The sequence below is a fragment of the Phoxinus phoxinus genome (assembly GCF_949152265.1).
Source record: "Phoxinus phoxinus genome assembly, chromosome: 6".
Lineage (NCBI taxonomy): Eukaryota > Metazoa > Chordata > Actinopteri > Cypriniformes > Leuciscidae > Phoxinus > Phoxinus phoxinus.
This window is the reverse complement of record NC_136881.1, coordinates 14,995,288-15,013,460: the sequence shown is the minus strand read 5'-3', so window position 1 is coordinate 15,013,460 and position 18,173 is coordinate 14,995,288. Positions and strand designations below refer to the sequence as shown.

Genomic DNA, 18,173 nt, shown 5'->3' with positions numbered 1-18,173 from the left:
TATTAGTACCATATATGCATGTGATCATACTGTTATTACGGTTAGGTTTAGTTAAAATGAAAAAAAGTAATTTTCTAATTAATATTCATGAGATAGTCCGTGAATACCGCCTTGCATGCCGGGATATGTGACGCGACGTCCCTCCCACTACTGCTGCGGCTGTTGTTGGCGCGTTGTTTTGAACGAAAGATGGAGTTGATACGTGCTCTGCAGTTATTAAGATTAAACAGCGTGTCTTCAGGTATAGTGTCATTTTTGTTACGAGCATGTATTTGGAACGATTGCTAAATTATTTTTGAGACTCATCGTGTGTATTGTTCTATTAACTTTCAAAATATGTTGAGCTGCAAATGACACTGTTATCCCGGGGGTTTGTTTTGGTTTCGGGTCATAGTTTGTAATATGCGAGATTTTTTTTTTGCATTCTGCTAACGTTAACGTTATAGCCAAACTCACTGTCTTTTCCATCTAACGTTTAACTATCCGTTCAAACTGCCATAGTAATATTATGTAACTAACTTACCCCAGTCAAAGTGTAAATCGCATGCTCATTGTCTATTTTAAAACTTAACGAACTGCCTGCATAATGTTTGTGCATCATTAGCCACAGTGTAGGCCTACATAGATATTGACTTGTTGAAATGTTTCAGACTGGGTGGATGCAGTGTGGGATTTCGAGTTCACCGACACAGACCCTCTTGACCCTGTTATTGAGGAGGAGATAAAGGAAGATCCTGATGTTTTCAAAACAGTTTACATGCAGCTTCTGACCTTCTCCAATGAGGATGATGACAATACACAGGTATAACTTGATGATTCTGTGATTTCTTTCTGTTTCACCTCACCAAGGGCTTACATAAACATAGTAGATCAGTTTTGTTATTCACTGCAAGTGCAATGTAATCTAACGTTACTTATGATTTCTTGATCATGTATTTATTTTTTTCCTGTAGAGTGTCTGGGTGGTGTTTGGTGAGAATGGTGTCTCTGCAAAAACTTTGGTGGCTGTCCTGTCCTACTTCATCCTTAGTGCTAAAGCCAAAAATCCCAGTCTTGAACAGAGACTGTGTGGTCTACAGGCAGCCTCTCTATACTTGTTGCTGCTGAAAATACCAGGTCAGATTGCAACAGATTATTAATATAGAGCAAAAAAAAAAAAAAAACTTATTTCAAGTTTGTTAGTGATATCAAGGATGTCATCCACAACCAAAATCCCTTCATAAAAGCAAATGTGATGTTTTTACATAACACTGTCAGAATGTCTCATTAGTTTATTTAATCGTTTTTTTTGTGCGTCCATCTTCAGGTAGTGTTGCGAATAAAGTCTACCATCAGATCCTTTTTGATACCTGTCTGAACATGCCCCTAAAATGCTGGCCTCAAGACTCTGGCAAGAAACGCAAGAAAGATTCTCTGAAATGCTCCCAAGGTGACCCCAAATCTGGAAAACGATCCAAACCCCCAAAAAAAGCATCAGAAGAGGTATAATATTTTTTTTTATTGTTTGTTTGCATATGTGACATTTACACTCATCATCTTTTAAAGTGCACTTTCCTACTCTGACACATTCCCCAAAGACTTAGATTCAATCTATCTGCCAATGATAGTGTTGACAGTGATGTCATTGTCATGTATTGTATATTTTTGTGTTTTGTTTCCCAGCAAATGGAGATTGATGATGATGAAGATGATGAAGAAGAGGGGATGTACTTTTCTGCACAGGATTTGCTGAAACTTAGGGAGTGCATTGTATCACTGGTTCGCACACTTCTGAGACTCCTAGAGAGAATTTCGCTTCGAGACAAACCTCAGAGTGCTGACAGTTGTGTTCAGGTCTGTAAATGATGCAAGATGTGTGCCAGCCTCACCCAGCATTTGTGTGCTTCTTGTTGTAGTTAGGGATTGGTCTTTTTTTGTTTTTTCTACTCCATAAAGAGAAGGTTGACCCCTTTGAAGAGTAGATAACATTCTCAGAGCATATTAGTCTCAGCAGAAAAGCAGTAATGTATAGATCTGAGTATGGTTAGAACACTTTCACATGTCAATATTAAAACCAACATGTGCATTTTGTAGTTATACTTAACAGAATGCTGAGATTTCTTACATTATTTTCATTTTTCAGCTTTTCACTGAACTTACCAACTTTGAACCAGTTATTGGAGATCTGTCATTCTCTCAGGAAAGGTAAATGCAAAATTAGAAAGACGAGGAAATGCATTACACCATTATTTTAGTAGTATTTATATACTATTATATTTTGAATTAGCTTTTATTTTCAGCTTTTATTTTCAGTTTTCATTTAAAAAAATTTGTTTGTTATTTTTTATATTTTTTTATATTTCAATTTCAGTTTGTTCCCAAGGCAAGATTTACAATTGTCTTTTAGTTGTTTTTGTTCAAATTAAGTTTGTCATCTAATGTTTAAAATTGAGATTTATTTGTTTTTATGGGTTTTTTTTTTCTCCACTCATGTTTGTTTGAATAATGAGTGTGTTGCAGGTCTGTGTTTTATTGGTTGTCTCCCCTCTAAGCTCCAAATTTTCCTCAGATTTGCACACCCAATTTCTAACGACCAGGCTAAAACAAACACACAACATTTTTTATAGTTTTTTCATTTTGTTTTAGTTAAAAAGATCAAAACTGATGCATTTTTTCTTAAAGAGTCTTTTACACAAATACATCTGACTTTATATCAAGTTTTGCAGCCTTCTGAGGTTTTGTGTGTGTGTGTTTACAGGAATGTCGACCAATTAGAGAGTCTGCCTGAGCTGTCCTATCATGGACTGGGGCTACTCTGCTCAACCATTCACGGTGAAGGAGATGAGGTGTGTGGGGTTACTTCAAGAAGACCACTGTATTTAGTTTGCATGAATAAATTGCTTGATCATTGTGTGTTGTATTGTACAGTGCCGTCGTCGAGTGTTCCGCAAGCTACTGTATGTGATTCTAATGATGAAAGCACAGGAGAGATCCAAGCCGCGTCTTCTTGCTCCATCTCAGGCTGTCAGTGGTGCCAGAGACCAGGCCATCCTTTTCATTAGGTTAGTGACTCCACTTCCATTTCATATAGGAAAAGAGTTTTTTTTTTTTTTTTTTAATGACATACAATCTCTAAATGTATTCTGTTGGATTTACTTTGTCCCCGATATTTATTCAGTATTGATACTGTGAGTTGATTCTATCTGAATTATGTGTTCTAGTCACATTGTTGATCAGCAGAGGGAGGCCACATTGCCACTTTTACGGATCATTGTGCAACACATCTGCCATCAGGTATATTTTATTTTAAAGGAACATTAAAATAAATATTTTCAGTTTAATTATTTCAGTTTTGTCTTTATTGACTCAACCCTCATGTTGTTCCTGATATATTTATAGTTATTTTTTTCATGGAGCACAAAATTAGATTTTCATAAGAATCTACATACAGTTGCATATGACATATTATAGTGACCACAGCTTCAAAACAGACAAAAAGCACAATTAAAGAACCATAAAAGTAGTTCATACAACTTGTCTTATATTCCAAATTTTCCAAAGCTATATATACATACAGACATCATTATTCACTATCATATCATTCATGCAAGTCATTATGTAGCTCTCAAATCAATTCTAAGAAAAAAAGCAGCAGCTTTCAGTTTTGGGTGAACTAACCTGTGAGGTGTCGCCATTAAAAAAAAAAATCTTTCATGTAATTCCATGTAACTCACTCTGTGTTTCAGATGGTGGAGAAGTCTGAATATCGAGCCAGTGGAGCACAGGCTGTTGGGAAGCTGATGGCTAAGATGCCGTGCCAGGACTACGCAGCCATTGTTAAGTGGCTCTATAACTACTCCCAAAATAACAAGGTGAACAGTGTGACTATAACGGCCCCTTATTTGAGCACAACTTGACATTTGCACAGATTATTTGATATGTGTCAATGCACTGGTCTGTTCCTGATTCCTGAAAAAAACCTTCTCTACAGGTGGCATTTAGAATGTTTGCGCTCGACGTTACCATGGTCCTTCTGCAGCAGAGCGAGAGGGAAGTGGACGACACAGTGGACCCTGAGCTGGCTGTGTTCCTGACTCACAGGTTCCTGGTCCACAATATCATCTACAATCATCGTATTGACATCTCTCCCACGGTCAGAGGTCACGCATTGCACTGCCTGGCACAGTGTCTGGAGCTGGGTTCCCAGAATGCCACAAAATGTGTGCATGAGCTGTTCTCCAATAGTATGTATATGACTACAGTACAATAACTGTACATCTCAGTGTAAAACTGTTTGTATATGAGTGAGTTCTATTCTTTATTTGTAACATACATTTGATTACTGATTAAGCTGATTTTTTTTTTTCAGCTGGTGCTCAGACTATGCTGGATTCAGCCCATTCTGAGCGTAAGATTGTATTTCGGTACTTAAAATGAAATTAGGTAGAGGGATTTTTATAGTCAGTGATAGTTCAGTGTGTGTTATGTTTTTCAGAAACTCTGAAAGGTCAGAAAACTGCCCTGACCTTCAGAACCATTGAGCTTACAAAACACAAGAGCATCACTACGACCAACAGGAGCGTTATGAATACTTCTTTTCAGAGTAAGTTTAACTCAAATAGGCCTTGTCATTTTAAATACAAATTTTTACATCTCTATTTCTTTATTAATTCTTTTTGTATTTGCTTTTAGATGAGGAAACTATGGCTCTATTTAAAAAGCATGTCAGTGATCCAAAAACCAATGCTAGAAAAAGTGCACTGGAGGTATGAAATACATTGTACACTTTGTAACTTCACATTTTTCATATATTATACTTATAATATTAAAGTCAATGTTTAATGCATTTATTTTTACTGTATGTGACCACTTTCCACTATGGACTATAAAATAGGCAGTTTTTGCTGAATTACCCAATAATATATTACTGTTTGTGACCCAATATACCCAATATATTAGCTCACTGTAGGGTTGGGTCACGATGGGCGATTAGTCGTCCAACTATCAACTTATTGATTAATGTGGTCAACTAGTTCATCTGGAGTTTTTAGTTTGTAATTTTTAACAGTAATGCTGTAATTAGTGTGCTGACCGTATGCTGTACTTGCACATTCAAGTGATGTTTTTAACCCATTTTTGCACCTTAATTTCCATAAATAGTTTCTGGAATGGGAAGGGAGCATTGTTATTGTTAGATTATGTTTGATTTATTTTAAAAGAGAAATAAAATACTATTTTCTGTAATATGGACTCGATTAACTATACACTACCATTTAAATGTTTCCAGTCAGTAAGATTTTTTATTTTAATTTTTTTTTTAAAGAAATTAATACTTTTATTCAGCAAGGATGCATTGTTGATTAAAGTGACAGTAAAGACATATGTGTGGTTACAAAATTATATTTCAAATAATAGTTCTTTTGAACTTTCTATTCATCAAACTCAAAGTATCTTGAACAAACAAAAGCCTCAACTTTCCAAAACTGTTCATTGAGCACCAAATAAGCTGTTAAAAATTCAGTATGGCTATTACAGGAATTAATTAGGAATCAATTATGGTAGAAAACTGTTACTGTAAATTGTAATAATATTTCACAGCATTACTGATTTTGATCAAATAAATACAGCCTTGGTACGCATAAGACTTCTTTGACAGAAAGCATTGAAAAATCATACTTTTTAATGGTAGAGTATGCAAGGCCATTATTTTCACTGTCAAAACTATAAAGCAAGCAGATGTACCTGATCGTGTGTCTTTCATGTGTTTGTGTAGACCGTCATGAGTCTGCTGAAGCATGGGGTGGTCTCATGCAGTGCGGAGAATCTGAGTATTCTGTCAGAGCGCTGCAGGGATCCTGCTGTCTCAGTGAAGAAGAAAGCCATGCAGTGCCTTATGGACCTCCTTGCTGTGAGCACCCCCTTCCAACCTCATATTACAACATTATTGCTTATTGCTGCATCTAACAGATTGATTCAAACTATCTCTATCTATTATGACCAATAAAATGATTAGCTAGTCAAAACAGTCAAAAAATTACCTGTACCTCTGCATTTTAATGTTTACAACTGAGGTCCTGTTTAAATAGTCTTTTTAAGAACATGACATTTATTCTGTTTTTCCTCACGACTTATCTTCAGCTGGTATGGTTGCTTTCTCTGTCAAATAAGATATTAATCATATTTGTTTACTCATAAATGCACAGTTTTACCCACAAAATAATATAATGAATAAAATTTTTTAAAAATCATGATTTTTTTTCCCCCACCCATGCAAATGGTGATGGCCTGGCCAATGAGGGGTTGCCATATCTCTTAAGGCCTGTTAACAGCAAGAACGATAATTATAACTATAACTATATTAGCGTCCACACACCAACGCACACTCCTGCAGGTTGTCTCCTGTCACTTTAAATATTTTAAGTATTCTGATGGGCTGTTAATGTTTTTATCGTCGTGCCAATGTAAAAAATCATTGTGAAAGTGATTCCAACCATTATTGTAATCAAAGACTTTAGATATACAAAGACTGTGCACTCATATTACTATAAATGGGAGAAAGTACATGCACAAAATGGCGGAATAATTCCCGCCTTCTAAATAAAAGAGCCAATCGCTGATTGATAGTCATCTCGTCAATGTAGCTGCTGTAAGACGCTCCGGTTGCTATAGAAACAGTACATTTTCCGAGAAGCACACATTTCAGTCATGCAAGTACAGCTCCTATCTCTTTGAATTTCATTTGAGTTTCAAAGATGGATGCAGAGTGAAATGACTTGTCTTAAAGGGACTGTGTTGTAATATACTGTAGGTGTGGTATGCACTCTGCTATTCTTTTACATTTAGAATTATTTTTAAAACTATTTCTTATCTTTATCGTTATTATTTTAGCTATTGTCCTTGGTGCGAATGGGCCTTTAACCTTTGTGTATCGTTGTCCTATAACCTTCTTTCTTTCAATTATGATGGTCCAGGCTCTGTCTGAAAATAGAGAGGTGCAGGAGGCCTGGCTGAGAGGAGTGTTACCGGCTGTCATGGACTCTGAGAGCTCTGTGCAGGAGAAAGCTCTAGAGTGTCTGGACCATGTCATCATCACTCACATTAAGAATCAAGGCAAATATCGGGATGGCGACACCTCTCAGAGGCTGGCCTGGGATTTACTGGTACTGATGTGTGAGAAGTGTCAAGACCTCAGGTCAGTTACACGTTGTCCTAATCATCTGTGACTAGCAGTGTGTGACATGTCTCCCTCTTTCTTTGCTTTCATTGTTTTATTTCTGTCCTCCTCCACATCCTTCTCTTCTGTAGCCGGTATTTCAGCAAGGCTTTCAGCGTGTGGGCTCCGCAGCAGAAGTTCACTCCTGCCTTTGTGAACAGTTTGCTGTCTCACACAGAGGGAGAGAGGGCCGCTGCAGCCTGGCTGCTGTTAGCTAAAATTGCCAGTTGCTCTCCTAAACTGAACTACACCACCATTCTGGATACCTGGGAGAATACTATCAGGTCAGAAAACAGAGCTGAGGAAGTGGAATTTGTTGTGTCATCAAACCATGTGGTAAATGTGCAGACAGTTATAAAGGACAGAGGTCAAAGAGTATGTCGTTATTTTGTGAATAATTTAGATTTTAACTGATGGACAGTGTGTAAATGGTGTCTGCTTGCTTTGCATGTGATTTTGTTCTAAAATATATATTTTTAATGATGTGTTTGTTTTAATTATCAGGTCACCAGTTGTTTCAGTTACAATGACCTGTCATATCTTGAGCGTTATGGGTGACATTGCCTCTAATATCAATGATGACACCAAGGCCAGAATAGTTGGTAAGTGTTGTGTGTCAGGACTGAAATGGGACTGAAATTATTGTAAATGCTAATCAAAAATTACTAATTGTGATTATAGTTAAAAATGGTCACCATTGGTGACAGGTGATGTGGTTTCATCATACTTGATCTGGTGAGGTTGCATTTGTTTATTATATCGTTATGGAGCAAACAAGTAGGTATTGTGAGCCAGTTCCTTTTAACCTGAATCTTACTTGTGGTTCAGTGAATGTGAAAGACCAATAACTTGTGAGTTCAAGGCTTTTTAAGTCAGGTTGGATTCAGATAAACTTCAGATGAACCGCTATCGTTCCATTTGTCCTTAAAGGATTAGTTCACTTTTAAAATGAAAATTATGTCATCATATACTCAACCTTAAGTTGTTTCAAACCTGTATGAATTTCTTTCCTCTGCTGAACACAAAGGAAGATATTTAGAAGAATGTCAGTAACCAGACAGTTTTTGGTTCCCAATGCTGCCATAGTAGGAAAAAAATATACTATGGCAGTCATTGGGAACCAAAAACTGTCTGGTCACAGACATTCTTCTAAATATCTTCCTTTGTGTTCAGCAGAGGAAAGAAATTTATACAGGTTTGAAACAACTTAAGGGTGAGTATATGATGACAGAATTTTCATTTTAAAAGTGAACTAATCCTTTAAGATTTTTAAAAGGTTTTTGAAAGAAGTCTCATATGCTCAGAAATTCTGCATTTTTGGGGGAAATAGAAATACTAGTACAATTTAAACTAGAATAACTATTTTCTATTTAAGCATATTTTTAAATTTTACTTTTATTCATGTTGGAAAAGCTGAATTTTTAGTGTCACATAATCATTCTAAAATACTGATTTGGTGCTCAAGAAACATTTTGTATTATCAGTGTGAAATAGACATTTGTTTTGTAACATTATACATATCTTTACTGTCACTTTTTACTTTCAGTTTCATGTATCCTTGCTGAAAAATAAATAAATATATTACTTTAAAAAAAGAAAAAGTCTAACTGAGCCCAAACTTTTGAATGGTAGTGTAGGGTAGTCAGTCTAATTACCTACTGGATCATGTTTATGTAACACTGGTAATTCAGTTAAAGTTACACATTCAAAACACAGCTTTGTTAGTAAGGGAATTTTAATTCAAATACATTACAAATGTGTACACATTTTACCTGTGTAGATGATCTGATGGGCTGGTTGAAGACTTTCAGTTTGCCTTTGGAGGTGATCAACTCCTGTGTGGATACTCTGGTCAGGTTTGGAAGATCAGACAACACTCAGGACACATTGGTAAGATCATACATATACTATTGCCAAGAAGCCCTTATTAGATGTCTTTTATTTATAATTTAATACTTTCTTTCTGATGAGATGAGAATCGGGACCTCCAAATCCGAGGCCATGGTCCTCAGTCGGAAAAAGGTGGCTTGCCTACTTCAGGATGGTGGAGAGTTCCTGCCTCAAGTAGAGGAGTTCAAGTATCTTGGGGTTTTGTTCACGAGTGAGGGAAGGATGGAACGGGAGATTGACAGACGGATCGGTGCAGCTTCTGCAGTAATGCGGTCGATGTACCGGTCTGTCGTGGTGAAGAAAGAGCTGAGCCGCAAGGCGAAGCTCTCGATTTACCGGTCTATCTACGTTCCTACTCTCACCTATGGTCATGAGCTTTGGGTCATGACCGAAAGGACAAGATCCCGGATAAAGGCGGCCGAAATGAGCTTTCTCCGCAGGGTGGCTGGGCGATCCCTTAGAGATAGGGTGAGAAGCTCGGTCACTCGGGAGGAGCTCAGAGTAGAGCCGCTGCTCCTCCACATCGAGAGGGGTCAGCTGAGGTGGCTCGGGCATCTGTTCCGGATGCCTCCTGGACGCCTTCCCGGGAAGGTGTTCCGGGCGCGTCCCACCTAGAAGACCTAGGACACGCTGGAGAGACTAAGTCTCCCGGCTGGCCTGGGAACACCTCGGTGTCCCCCCGGAAGAGCTAGAGGAAGTGGCTAGGGAGAGGGAAGTCTGGGCATCTCTGCTTAGACTGCTGCCCCCGCGACCTGGCCCCGGATAAGCGGAAGAAGATGGATGGATGGATGGATACTTTCTTTCTTTTTGTGTGTGTTTCAGAGGTTCCTAGATCGTTTCTGTGGAGAGCTGGTCTCTGTTTGTGAGAGTTATCTGTCTGGTGTCATTCTACAAGAGAAAGGAGCTATGAACATCAATGAAGACCTTCTGGTACAGACAGAGCCTTTATTAATGGGGATAAATCACACTTTTTTCATTAAAGCCTACTTACAACATTATTAAAGTTTTTGCAGCAAAACAATCAGTTTAGTTTTACATGACTATTTTCCACCATCTCTGATCCTTATAGTTAAACGGCTGTTTTGTTTTGTTTTTCTTGCTGCTGTTCTTTTTAAATCAGAAAGCAACAATATAGTGTCTTTTTGCACCTGGTCACTTCATGCGTTTTCTCTGATCGGAAAAGACAAGGTGTAAATGTCCTCCGAAACGCTTTCGAGACTGATGGTTTCATGAGGTTGTGTAAACTGGTGTAAATGCATCTGGTTGTTGAAGCCACATATGTAAATTTTACTCCTCCCAAAATCGTAAAAAATTAAATTTAAAGCGTGTGAGAGTGTGTTTAGGCTATCGACAGCCAGATGTGACTGTGCTACTGCAACACCACAGATATGGCCCACCTCAGATAAGTAGCTGATCATTTCTTCAGCAAGCAGATGCTTCAATGCCACATTGAACTGTGTAAATGGCCTTCTGGGAAGAAGCTGTTCCTGTGCCCTAGATGTTTCAGCTCACGTGGCAGTACGGCTTCCCACAGGCCGTTTCCCTCTTAAACGGTTAAATGCCTCCCAAGGCAATACTCCGCTGCTTAGTGCAATATCTTTGTAAACTTAGTTGATATTATTCATATTACTCATAATACTGTAAATATATTCACAATCTGTAAATATGTTTGTGTCTTTCTTTATTCTTTTATATTTTTAAAGAAATATTCCTTGTTTGTGCAAGCATTCTGATTCCGAAACTAAACTGAAAGTTCGGTGTCGCATCCTGAACATACAATAATTAAAAATAAAATAAAATGTGCATATGGTGTGGGAATTGAAGATCAGATTTATTTGTTTTGCAGAGACACAATTATGTGGCTGAGTGTAAATGGAACAGTTTTCACAAATCGGATTATCTGATCAGTAAAAGTTACCAGATGTAAACAGGCCCATTAGCTTTATATTGTTAATGTAGTATCTACCATAGTTTTTAATCACTCAATCCTTGTCTTCGCATTACATCACATTACAGAAATCACAAAACTATTGCTGTTGACCAGACTTAAATGATCATAAACCTTGATTATAAATTAATGTACTTTTAACTGCGCATTAAACTCAAAAACAAATCTCAGAGACCACAACTTGTTAAAAGCATTAAATAAAGTGATAGTTTAATTTACATTTTGCATTTTAAAATGGAAATGTTATATTCCCTTCTATGTATCCTCTGTATCTCAGGTGAAACATCTGTATACACTTGGTGCCACTTCTCTCCATTGTCCATCGAAAGTGGGGAAAAGAATTTTCCTTCTGGTTCAGTCTGTTCTGACTCCTTCAGAGCAGCTTGGTGAGCCCATGATTTTATTTATTTTTTGCTTAGTATTAATGCACATCTATCCCAGGATTCTTATCATGTGTCATTTCAGTAAATCTGAAACACACATCCAAGAGCTTCTCAGAAATCTGCTGTAGCTGTACACACAGATTAAGATGCAATTTACAGCTGATGTCAATATCAGGGTCTTGGAGTAATGCTTTAAAAACATCGGTCTCATCAACTGCATGTTTTTTTATTTTTTTATTCTGTGTTTTCTTTCAGATCCTGCTGAAGGACATGAACTGCCTGCTAGTCAGCCTCTGTCTCAGTTCAAACCCAATTCCATGCCAACAGTGGTGCGAGCTCATGCTGTTATCACATTAGGTGATACACATTTACAAACTGTTTCTTTTTTTTTAGATGCACATTACCCAGCTGGCTGAATGTGATAGAATTGTTCTCTCTGTGTCATAGGTAAGCTTTGTTTGCAGCACGAGGAGCTAATGTTGAAGTACCTCCCTGTGTTTGCACGGGAGCTGGAAGTGGGCACAGAGCTGGCCGTGCGCAGTAACGTGGTGGTGGTGATGTGCGACCTTTGCGTGCGTTACACCAACACAGTGAGTCGATATATCCCAAACATCTCAGCATGTCTCAGAGACAAAGAGCCCATTGTCCGAGAACAGACCCTCATTATGCTCACCAACTTACTGCAGGTACTCGCGCAAGACCCTCCAAGCATTTTTTTTGTTTGTTTTATCTGGCGGTGTCAGATTCTTTAAATATCCTGTATTGTGATGTTTTGCTCTTCAACAGGAGGAATATGTCAAATGGAAAGGTGCACTGTTTTTCCGTTTCGCTATTGCGCTTGTGGACCCAGATCCTGCCATTGCAGAGTAAGAAATATGGCTTCACAAAGAAAAGCTTATTACAGTAGTTTCTTTTGCAATTTAATCTAATGTTGTTGTTGTTTTTCGTTTGTTTTGTTTTTTAGTCTCTGTGAGTACTGCCTGGTTGAACTCCTGCTTAAGAAGAGTCCCCTCATGTTTTCCCAGCATTTCATTGAGTGCATTTTCCACTTCAACTCTTATGAGAAACACAAGAAATATAATAAATTTCCTCAAACTGAGAGGTAGTTTATGAAATTATCCATCGTATGTTAGATTTTTTATTTTTTTGTGGTTCAGAAACTGTTTCATTTTCTTTCCATTTATGGGAGGAATCGACTGATGTGGAATGCTAGGAGTTCTAATTTTTTATTTTTTTTCTGTCAGTGAGAAAAGCAGGTTTTCTCTGAGAGGACACCAGAATCAAGGCAAACGCTTCAGGATCTACAGGTTCCTATTGAAAAACTTTACAGATGAGCAACGCTTCAATATCACCACCAAAATCTGCCAGGACATTCTTGGTGAGAGCTGTTTGTGATAGATAGATTGCTTTATGTGGTCTTTGCAGTGTGCAAGGTTTGTGTACAGATTTTAGGAGTGAAATTTAAGCACTTTTCCAGCACATTAAATGGGCTTCCAAGCAGGACAAAATACAGTGATTGAAACGGTGAATCCACAAAACTGGCTGAAGGAAAAATACCTTTTCACACCAGAGGCTATGCGATATAGTGAAATGAATCACAGGCGAATGGTCCTTTTACACCAAGAGCAAAAATGAATATGAAAATTTTTTTTTTATCTGAATGAGTCAGGCTGAAAGAAGTACAAATTCACATCTGTACAGTAGAGGGTGGAACAGAAACACCTTTTCTGCTGCAATACCATTCCAGATAACACTGGAAACACAGGGGACCCATGACTTGGGCTGCATTTGAAATCGCATACGTCCCTACTAAATAGTAGGCGAAAAACAGTATGTGACAAACGTATGTCTGATACTTCTCATAAAAGAAAAAGTACTCATAAAAGAGTAGGCAAAAAGTACCCAGATGACCTACTACTTCCGGCGAGATTTTAAGTGTGCATACGATGAGGCCACAGGAGAGGATTGAAAATGTAATGTTTAAAACAAGCTTTTTCCAAACTCTTTATGAAGCCTGAATTGAGCACCAGCCCCACCCGATCCCAATTTTGTTACAATGTTGTTTATCGATGTTTAACCCTTCAACTATCTTTTATTTTTCAGTAGAAGGAATATTTATCCATGACTTATGTAGCTGTAAATTCAATTTACAGGTTGAAAGCAAATGGTTAGGGACTCAACAGTTGTTCAGAGAAACACTGGTTTATTACATAGATGTGACCCTTACAGATGCCTCTCTTCTCCAGCCAGTTTTGTGGACTCTGAGCTGCCTCTGGACTCTCAGGGTTCAGAGTTGCTTGCAGATACATTTGACGTCCTCTCCCTGAAGGAGATGAAACTGTCAGCCATGAGCAACCCAGCAGCAGGAGAGGACCCTCAGGAGGATGAGATGGCCATGGCTAAAGCTGTCTTACAGGTGGCCCAGAAAAAGTTGGTCTCACAGGTGAGTGTAAATTCTGGAGGTGGTCAAAAAACTATCATCAGATCTTTGTTAAACTTGCCATCTGTCTTATGTGCAGGTCCAAAAGAGAAACTTTGTGGAGAATGTTATTCCAATCATCATCAGTCTGAAGAACATGCTGGAAGAGCAACACTCACCTGTCCTGAAACACCTTATGGCGTACCTACAGGTGATGCGTACAGACATGATTGAGATATTAGAGATGTGCCTTCCCCCCCTCCCTACTTCTTTAAATAAATGTGTTTTTAATTATTAGTCTACTTACCAAACACATCAGAAAAATGTATTGGGCCGTTGCGTCTCATCTAAATTTTTTGCACAAGTTCAGTCAAAATAATTTTTTTTAAAACGTGTAGTACGTAATGGATCCTTTTTACGTTTTCATGTTCTCAGAAGCAGAAGTCATCGTAATTGGGTAAACGTTCATAGTGGTGAACGAGAGAATACAACAAATGTAATTTTTTGTTACAATTTTCTCCAATAGCAAACTATAGTCCATGGTGGGGTTTCTGTGACTTTGCAAAAGAGAGAAAAAATATAGAGAGATTGATTATGGTGGTCATAAAAGAGAAATTTGCTGCCCCTTCCTCAGACATTGTGGTAATGCTAAATTATTCACACCCATCACAAGACCAGCCTTTTGTTTATGTGTCTATTGCAGGTGACCATGCAGGACTATCGTTCAGAAGTGAAGGAGCTGTTTGCTGCTGATGAGCAGTTGGCTGCAGAGATGGAGTATAACCTGAAGCAGTTTGAAAAGGAAAAACAACAACAAGAACAACAACAACAGATGGAAAACCAATTGGCCAACTTCGCAATGTCACCCCGACAAAACGTTAGTCAAACATACGCATGCATCAGAAAGTAGCAGAAATTTGACACAGTTTTTGCTGCCAGTTTTTAACCTTGTCTCTTTTCTTTCCTCTGTTTCTCTCCCTTGTCCATTCTTCTTTAGGGTAATTCCATGGCTTCTCCTGCCCAGGCAGCAAACGTTGGGAGGCAGACACCGAGGGGCGGTTTTGCCACCCCTCTACATCCTCATGCTAATAAAGGACCCGCACGAACCCCAAAATCTGCTGATGCTCTGAGGTAAAACTGGGCCACATCCAAGTACAACAGATAACCTGTCAATTTTTAGTTAGATATCACCAATATCAATAAAATAATATCATCAGCAGCATAATTTATCAATAAAAATAAGACAAAAGTGTTATGTATGAATATTCACATCACTTTTACAATTATTCGTTCTCTCAGGCACCGCACATATGCAGGCATGGTAACTCCAGTCAGGGCCAATTCTTCCCCTACAGTGTTTTCAACAGGTAAACCAAAATCAGCATTTTCTTTTGTCTGCAACCAAACCATACAGAACAACACAGATCAGTCGTTTCTAATTACTAGTTATTTCATTATATTATAAAGAACATCTTTATTATCAGTTGAAAATTATTTTTAAGTCTCTCTCCCTCTCCTCTGACAGGACGAGGAAAACAGGTTGGGAGAGCCATTAGTACTCCACAGGGTAAGATTAATTCATTTGGACATCTCCCATTATTACAAAAGTCCATCCTTAGGGGAACTGCTATTTAATTGAGCTCTTTTTGATTCTTTTTAAGCGAGCATCAATGAAGTGACATTTGGAGAGCAAGTCAGTGCCATCTGCTATGAATCTAGAAGAGGTATGTTTTTGGTCTTATGGTCAGAAATGTTTTAAACCATTCAACAAGTACTTGGAAATTTGTGAAAATGGTCAAATGTGTTCTCAGTTACAGGTAGCAAAGATGTGGAGGAAGAAGAGAGCGTTCTGCATCTGTCGTCACCAGAGCAACAGTAAGCTTATACATTTCATTATGCATTGAGAGCTAAGCTGAACACATTTATTTATTTAACAGATGATAAAGTGATTTTTAAATTAACTTTTAAATAAAGTGATTTAATGAGGGATACAACAAGCACTTCATCTTAAAGAGGCAATAGACACGAGAAGTGATTAGTAATACAAAGTTTTAGACATCGTTCATTACAGTTTCATTTTCATTGCATTTTGCAGAATAAATTTTTTTGGTTGTGCTTCGGCACTGCATGCGGATGAAAATGGTCATCCTACTGCTCATAAAACATTCCCTACCAGGCTTAAGAAACATAACCAGTTTATATAGAAGCTGTCTAGCTGAATATGTTACTGTGGCTTTACCCATTAATAGACACGGTACTGCCTTGAAAATAATTTTCAGCACAGCGCTACAACAACCATAATGATATGACCCTTCACAGTACCGTATATAATGTTTTACAATGAACTATTAATATTAGATGAAGCTATATTGGTTAATATTTCCTTTTCCTTTTTTTTTTCTTTTCTCGCCCTTTAGAAAACCAGTGCCCAGGCAGTGGAATGTGGAATCTCCTCTTGTACAAAAACTGAGATCCAAGAAAAGGTTTCAGTGAATGTTTATCTGTGCATTTATTATGATGTAGTATGTATTGATTCTACCTTTCAGTTCACTGTACCTTTATAACCAGCCCTCTATATTTCACTGCTCTCTTGATAACTCTCCTTTTTTACCGTTTCGTCGTCTTGTCTTGTTTGTAAAAAGGAAATGTTATTAAATGCTTTTGATACTTTGGATTGTATCATGTGGATTTCCTCCAAACATGGTTGTTATGGAAGTGTACTGAATGTGTCTGAAATTTGCAATTACTATCCCTGCCGTTCATATCAGTAGAGAAAGTGTGGCAACTACCGGTAATGATTATTAATATTATAAGGAGCAGATTTATCACCCATTGGTACACAACAGTGTTCTGTTTCTCCTTATGATGTTTTACTAAAACAGTCTTTGAGAGGTTTATATATATATATATATATATATAATAAAACATTTTCTCATGCAAGTGACTTTTTTTTAAGGTGTAATCCACTTTCTTGTGTGCTTTTAAACACTGAATATGATCACCTGTGTCTACAGTGGATTACCACCAGTGTTTGCTGTCTTTATTGCAGATGAAGTAGATTAAATGTATTTGACGAGACTTTCGTATGAGACGTTTCAGACGTTCAAATGTAGCAACAGAAATACTTTCATTCAGTATTTTGGTGTTTAATACAGCACCTGTGTACAAGAATTTAAAAGGCTATTTAAATACCAATAAAGTGAGGTCTATATTTTTTTTATCAGTTTTATTTTGATATACATGACACAAAGTACAGGTAATATGATTACATGAAGAGTGTTTACTGTTATAAAAACTTTTTGAGCATTAGAATAACTGAAGGTGTCAGAATAAACATGAAATGCACATTGTTGTCATTTGAAGATCACAGCATATATACGGTTTACGAACAAAATATAATCAGTCATAATAACAAACAATAAAAATACACAAATAAAGTCTAAAATTACGCCAACACTGCACATGAACAGGCTGCTCCATAAATATAAAACCTATATGTTTCTTTGAAGAAAATGGTAAACCCTATTTATGAGGACAAAATATCCCCACCAAGATGGCAATATCCGAAATCCTTTTACTTGTGGGGACATTTTTTTGGTACCCATGAGGAAAACAGCTTATAAATCATACTGTGATGTTGTAAAATGAAAAATTTAAAAATGCAGAAAGTTTTCTATGATGGGTAGGGGATAGAATATAGTTTGTACAGTATAACAATCATTTCTATGGAAAGTCCCCATAAAACGAAAAAAAAAAAAAACGTGTGTGAAATAAATTAATAATGAATAATGTTTGGGAGGTACATTTAATACGTTCAAAACCTGATGATCATGTTAACCAGCATGAATTGATAATATTCTAAATAACATATCGTGCACTTTAATAGCGTCTCTGACGTTCAGTCACGAGTGTTGCTATTCCTCTCACTTCCACATGAGGGAGACAGACACCTTTTGATCCTGACTGTAAAAAAAGGTCCTGATACATGATTAAAAATGGAATTCTGACAGCAAGAAATAAAGTAACAGTTTGCTGTCTAAAAAAATGTAACCTGACATGCACACTTTAAGATCTAAGTTTTAGATTCGGTCTTAGTCAACCTTTTATTGGTTGTACATGGATGATTCAGGATATATATATATATATATATTTTTTTTTTTTTACATTTTATTTATTCTTACAGATAACTGCTTTTTTTATTTTCAAATAAAAATATTATATAGTAATTAAATTAATAAATATTGAATTAATAATGAGTTTAATTAAATGCATTTAATTATATTAACAAAAATAGAAGGACAAGAACAGAAAGGGTTGCCTTATTCTAATATTTTGATGTTT

The 18,173-nt window shown here is 37.1% G+C and overlaps 1 protein-coding gene across 1 annotated transcript; it reads left to right on the top strand.

Moving 5' to 3' along the window:
- The first annotated feature begins 124 nt into the window (after window positions 1-124).
- ncapd3 (non-SMC condensin II complex, subunit D3) lies at window positions 125-16,505 on the top strand. The gene is made up of 35 exons (XM_079617349.1): window positions 125-241; window positions 651-802; window positions 954-1,116; window positions 1,307-1,482; window positions 1,663-1,833; window positions 2,123-2,184; window positions 2,738-2,825; window positions 2,908-3,041; window positions 3,201-3,273; window positions 3,726-3,851; window positions 3,971-4,223; window positions 4,349-4,387; window positions 4,475-4,582; window positions 4,672-4,745; window positions 5,753-5,887; window positions 6,951-7,171; window positions 7,285-7,476; window positions 7,697-7,794; window positions 8,973-9,082; window positions 9,905-10,012; window positions 11,308-11,416; window positions 11,669-11,770; window positions 11,861-12,099; window positions 12,200-12,279; window positions 12,378-12,515; window positions 12,658-12,791; window positions 13,660-13,856; window positions 13,933-14,043; window positions 14,536-14,709; window positions 14,830-14,963; window positions 15,132-15,199; window positions 15,358-15,399; window positions 15,494-15,556; window positions 15,644-15,707; window positions 16,250-16,505. The coding sequence occupies exons 1-35, from the start codon at window positions 190-192 to the stop codon at window positions 16,323-16,325; spliced, it is 4,266 nt and encodes a 1,421-aa protein (XP_079473475.1). The 5' UTR covers window positions 125-189; the 3' UTR covers window positions 16,326-16,505.
- The last annotated feature ends 1,668 nt before the right edge of the window (window positions 16,506-18,173 follow it).

Excerpts from the sequence above, each read along its gene's own strand:
- ncapd3 (XM_079617349.1), top strand. The coding sequence starts at position 190 with ATGGAGTTGATACGTGCTCTGCAGTTATTAAGATTAAACAGCGTGTCT. Across the intron at positions 7,477-7,696 it reads ACCTGGGAGAATACTATCAG|GTCACCAGTTGTTTCAGTTA; the intron begins GTCAGAAAACAG and ends TTTAATTATCAG. Across the intron at positions 15,708-16,249 it reads CTGTCGTCACCAGAGCAACA|AAAACCAGTGCCCAGGCAGT; the intron begins GTAAGCTTATAC and ends CTCGCCCTTTAG.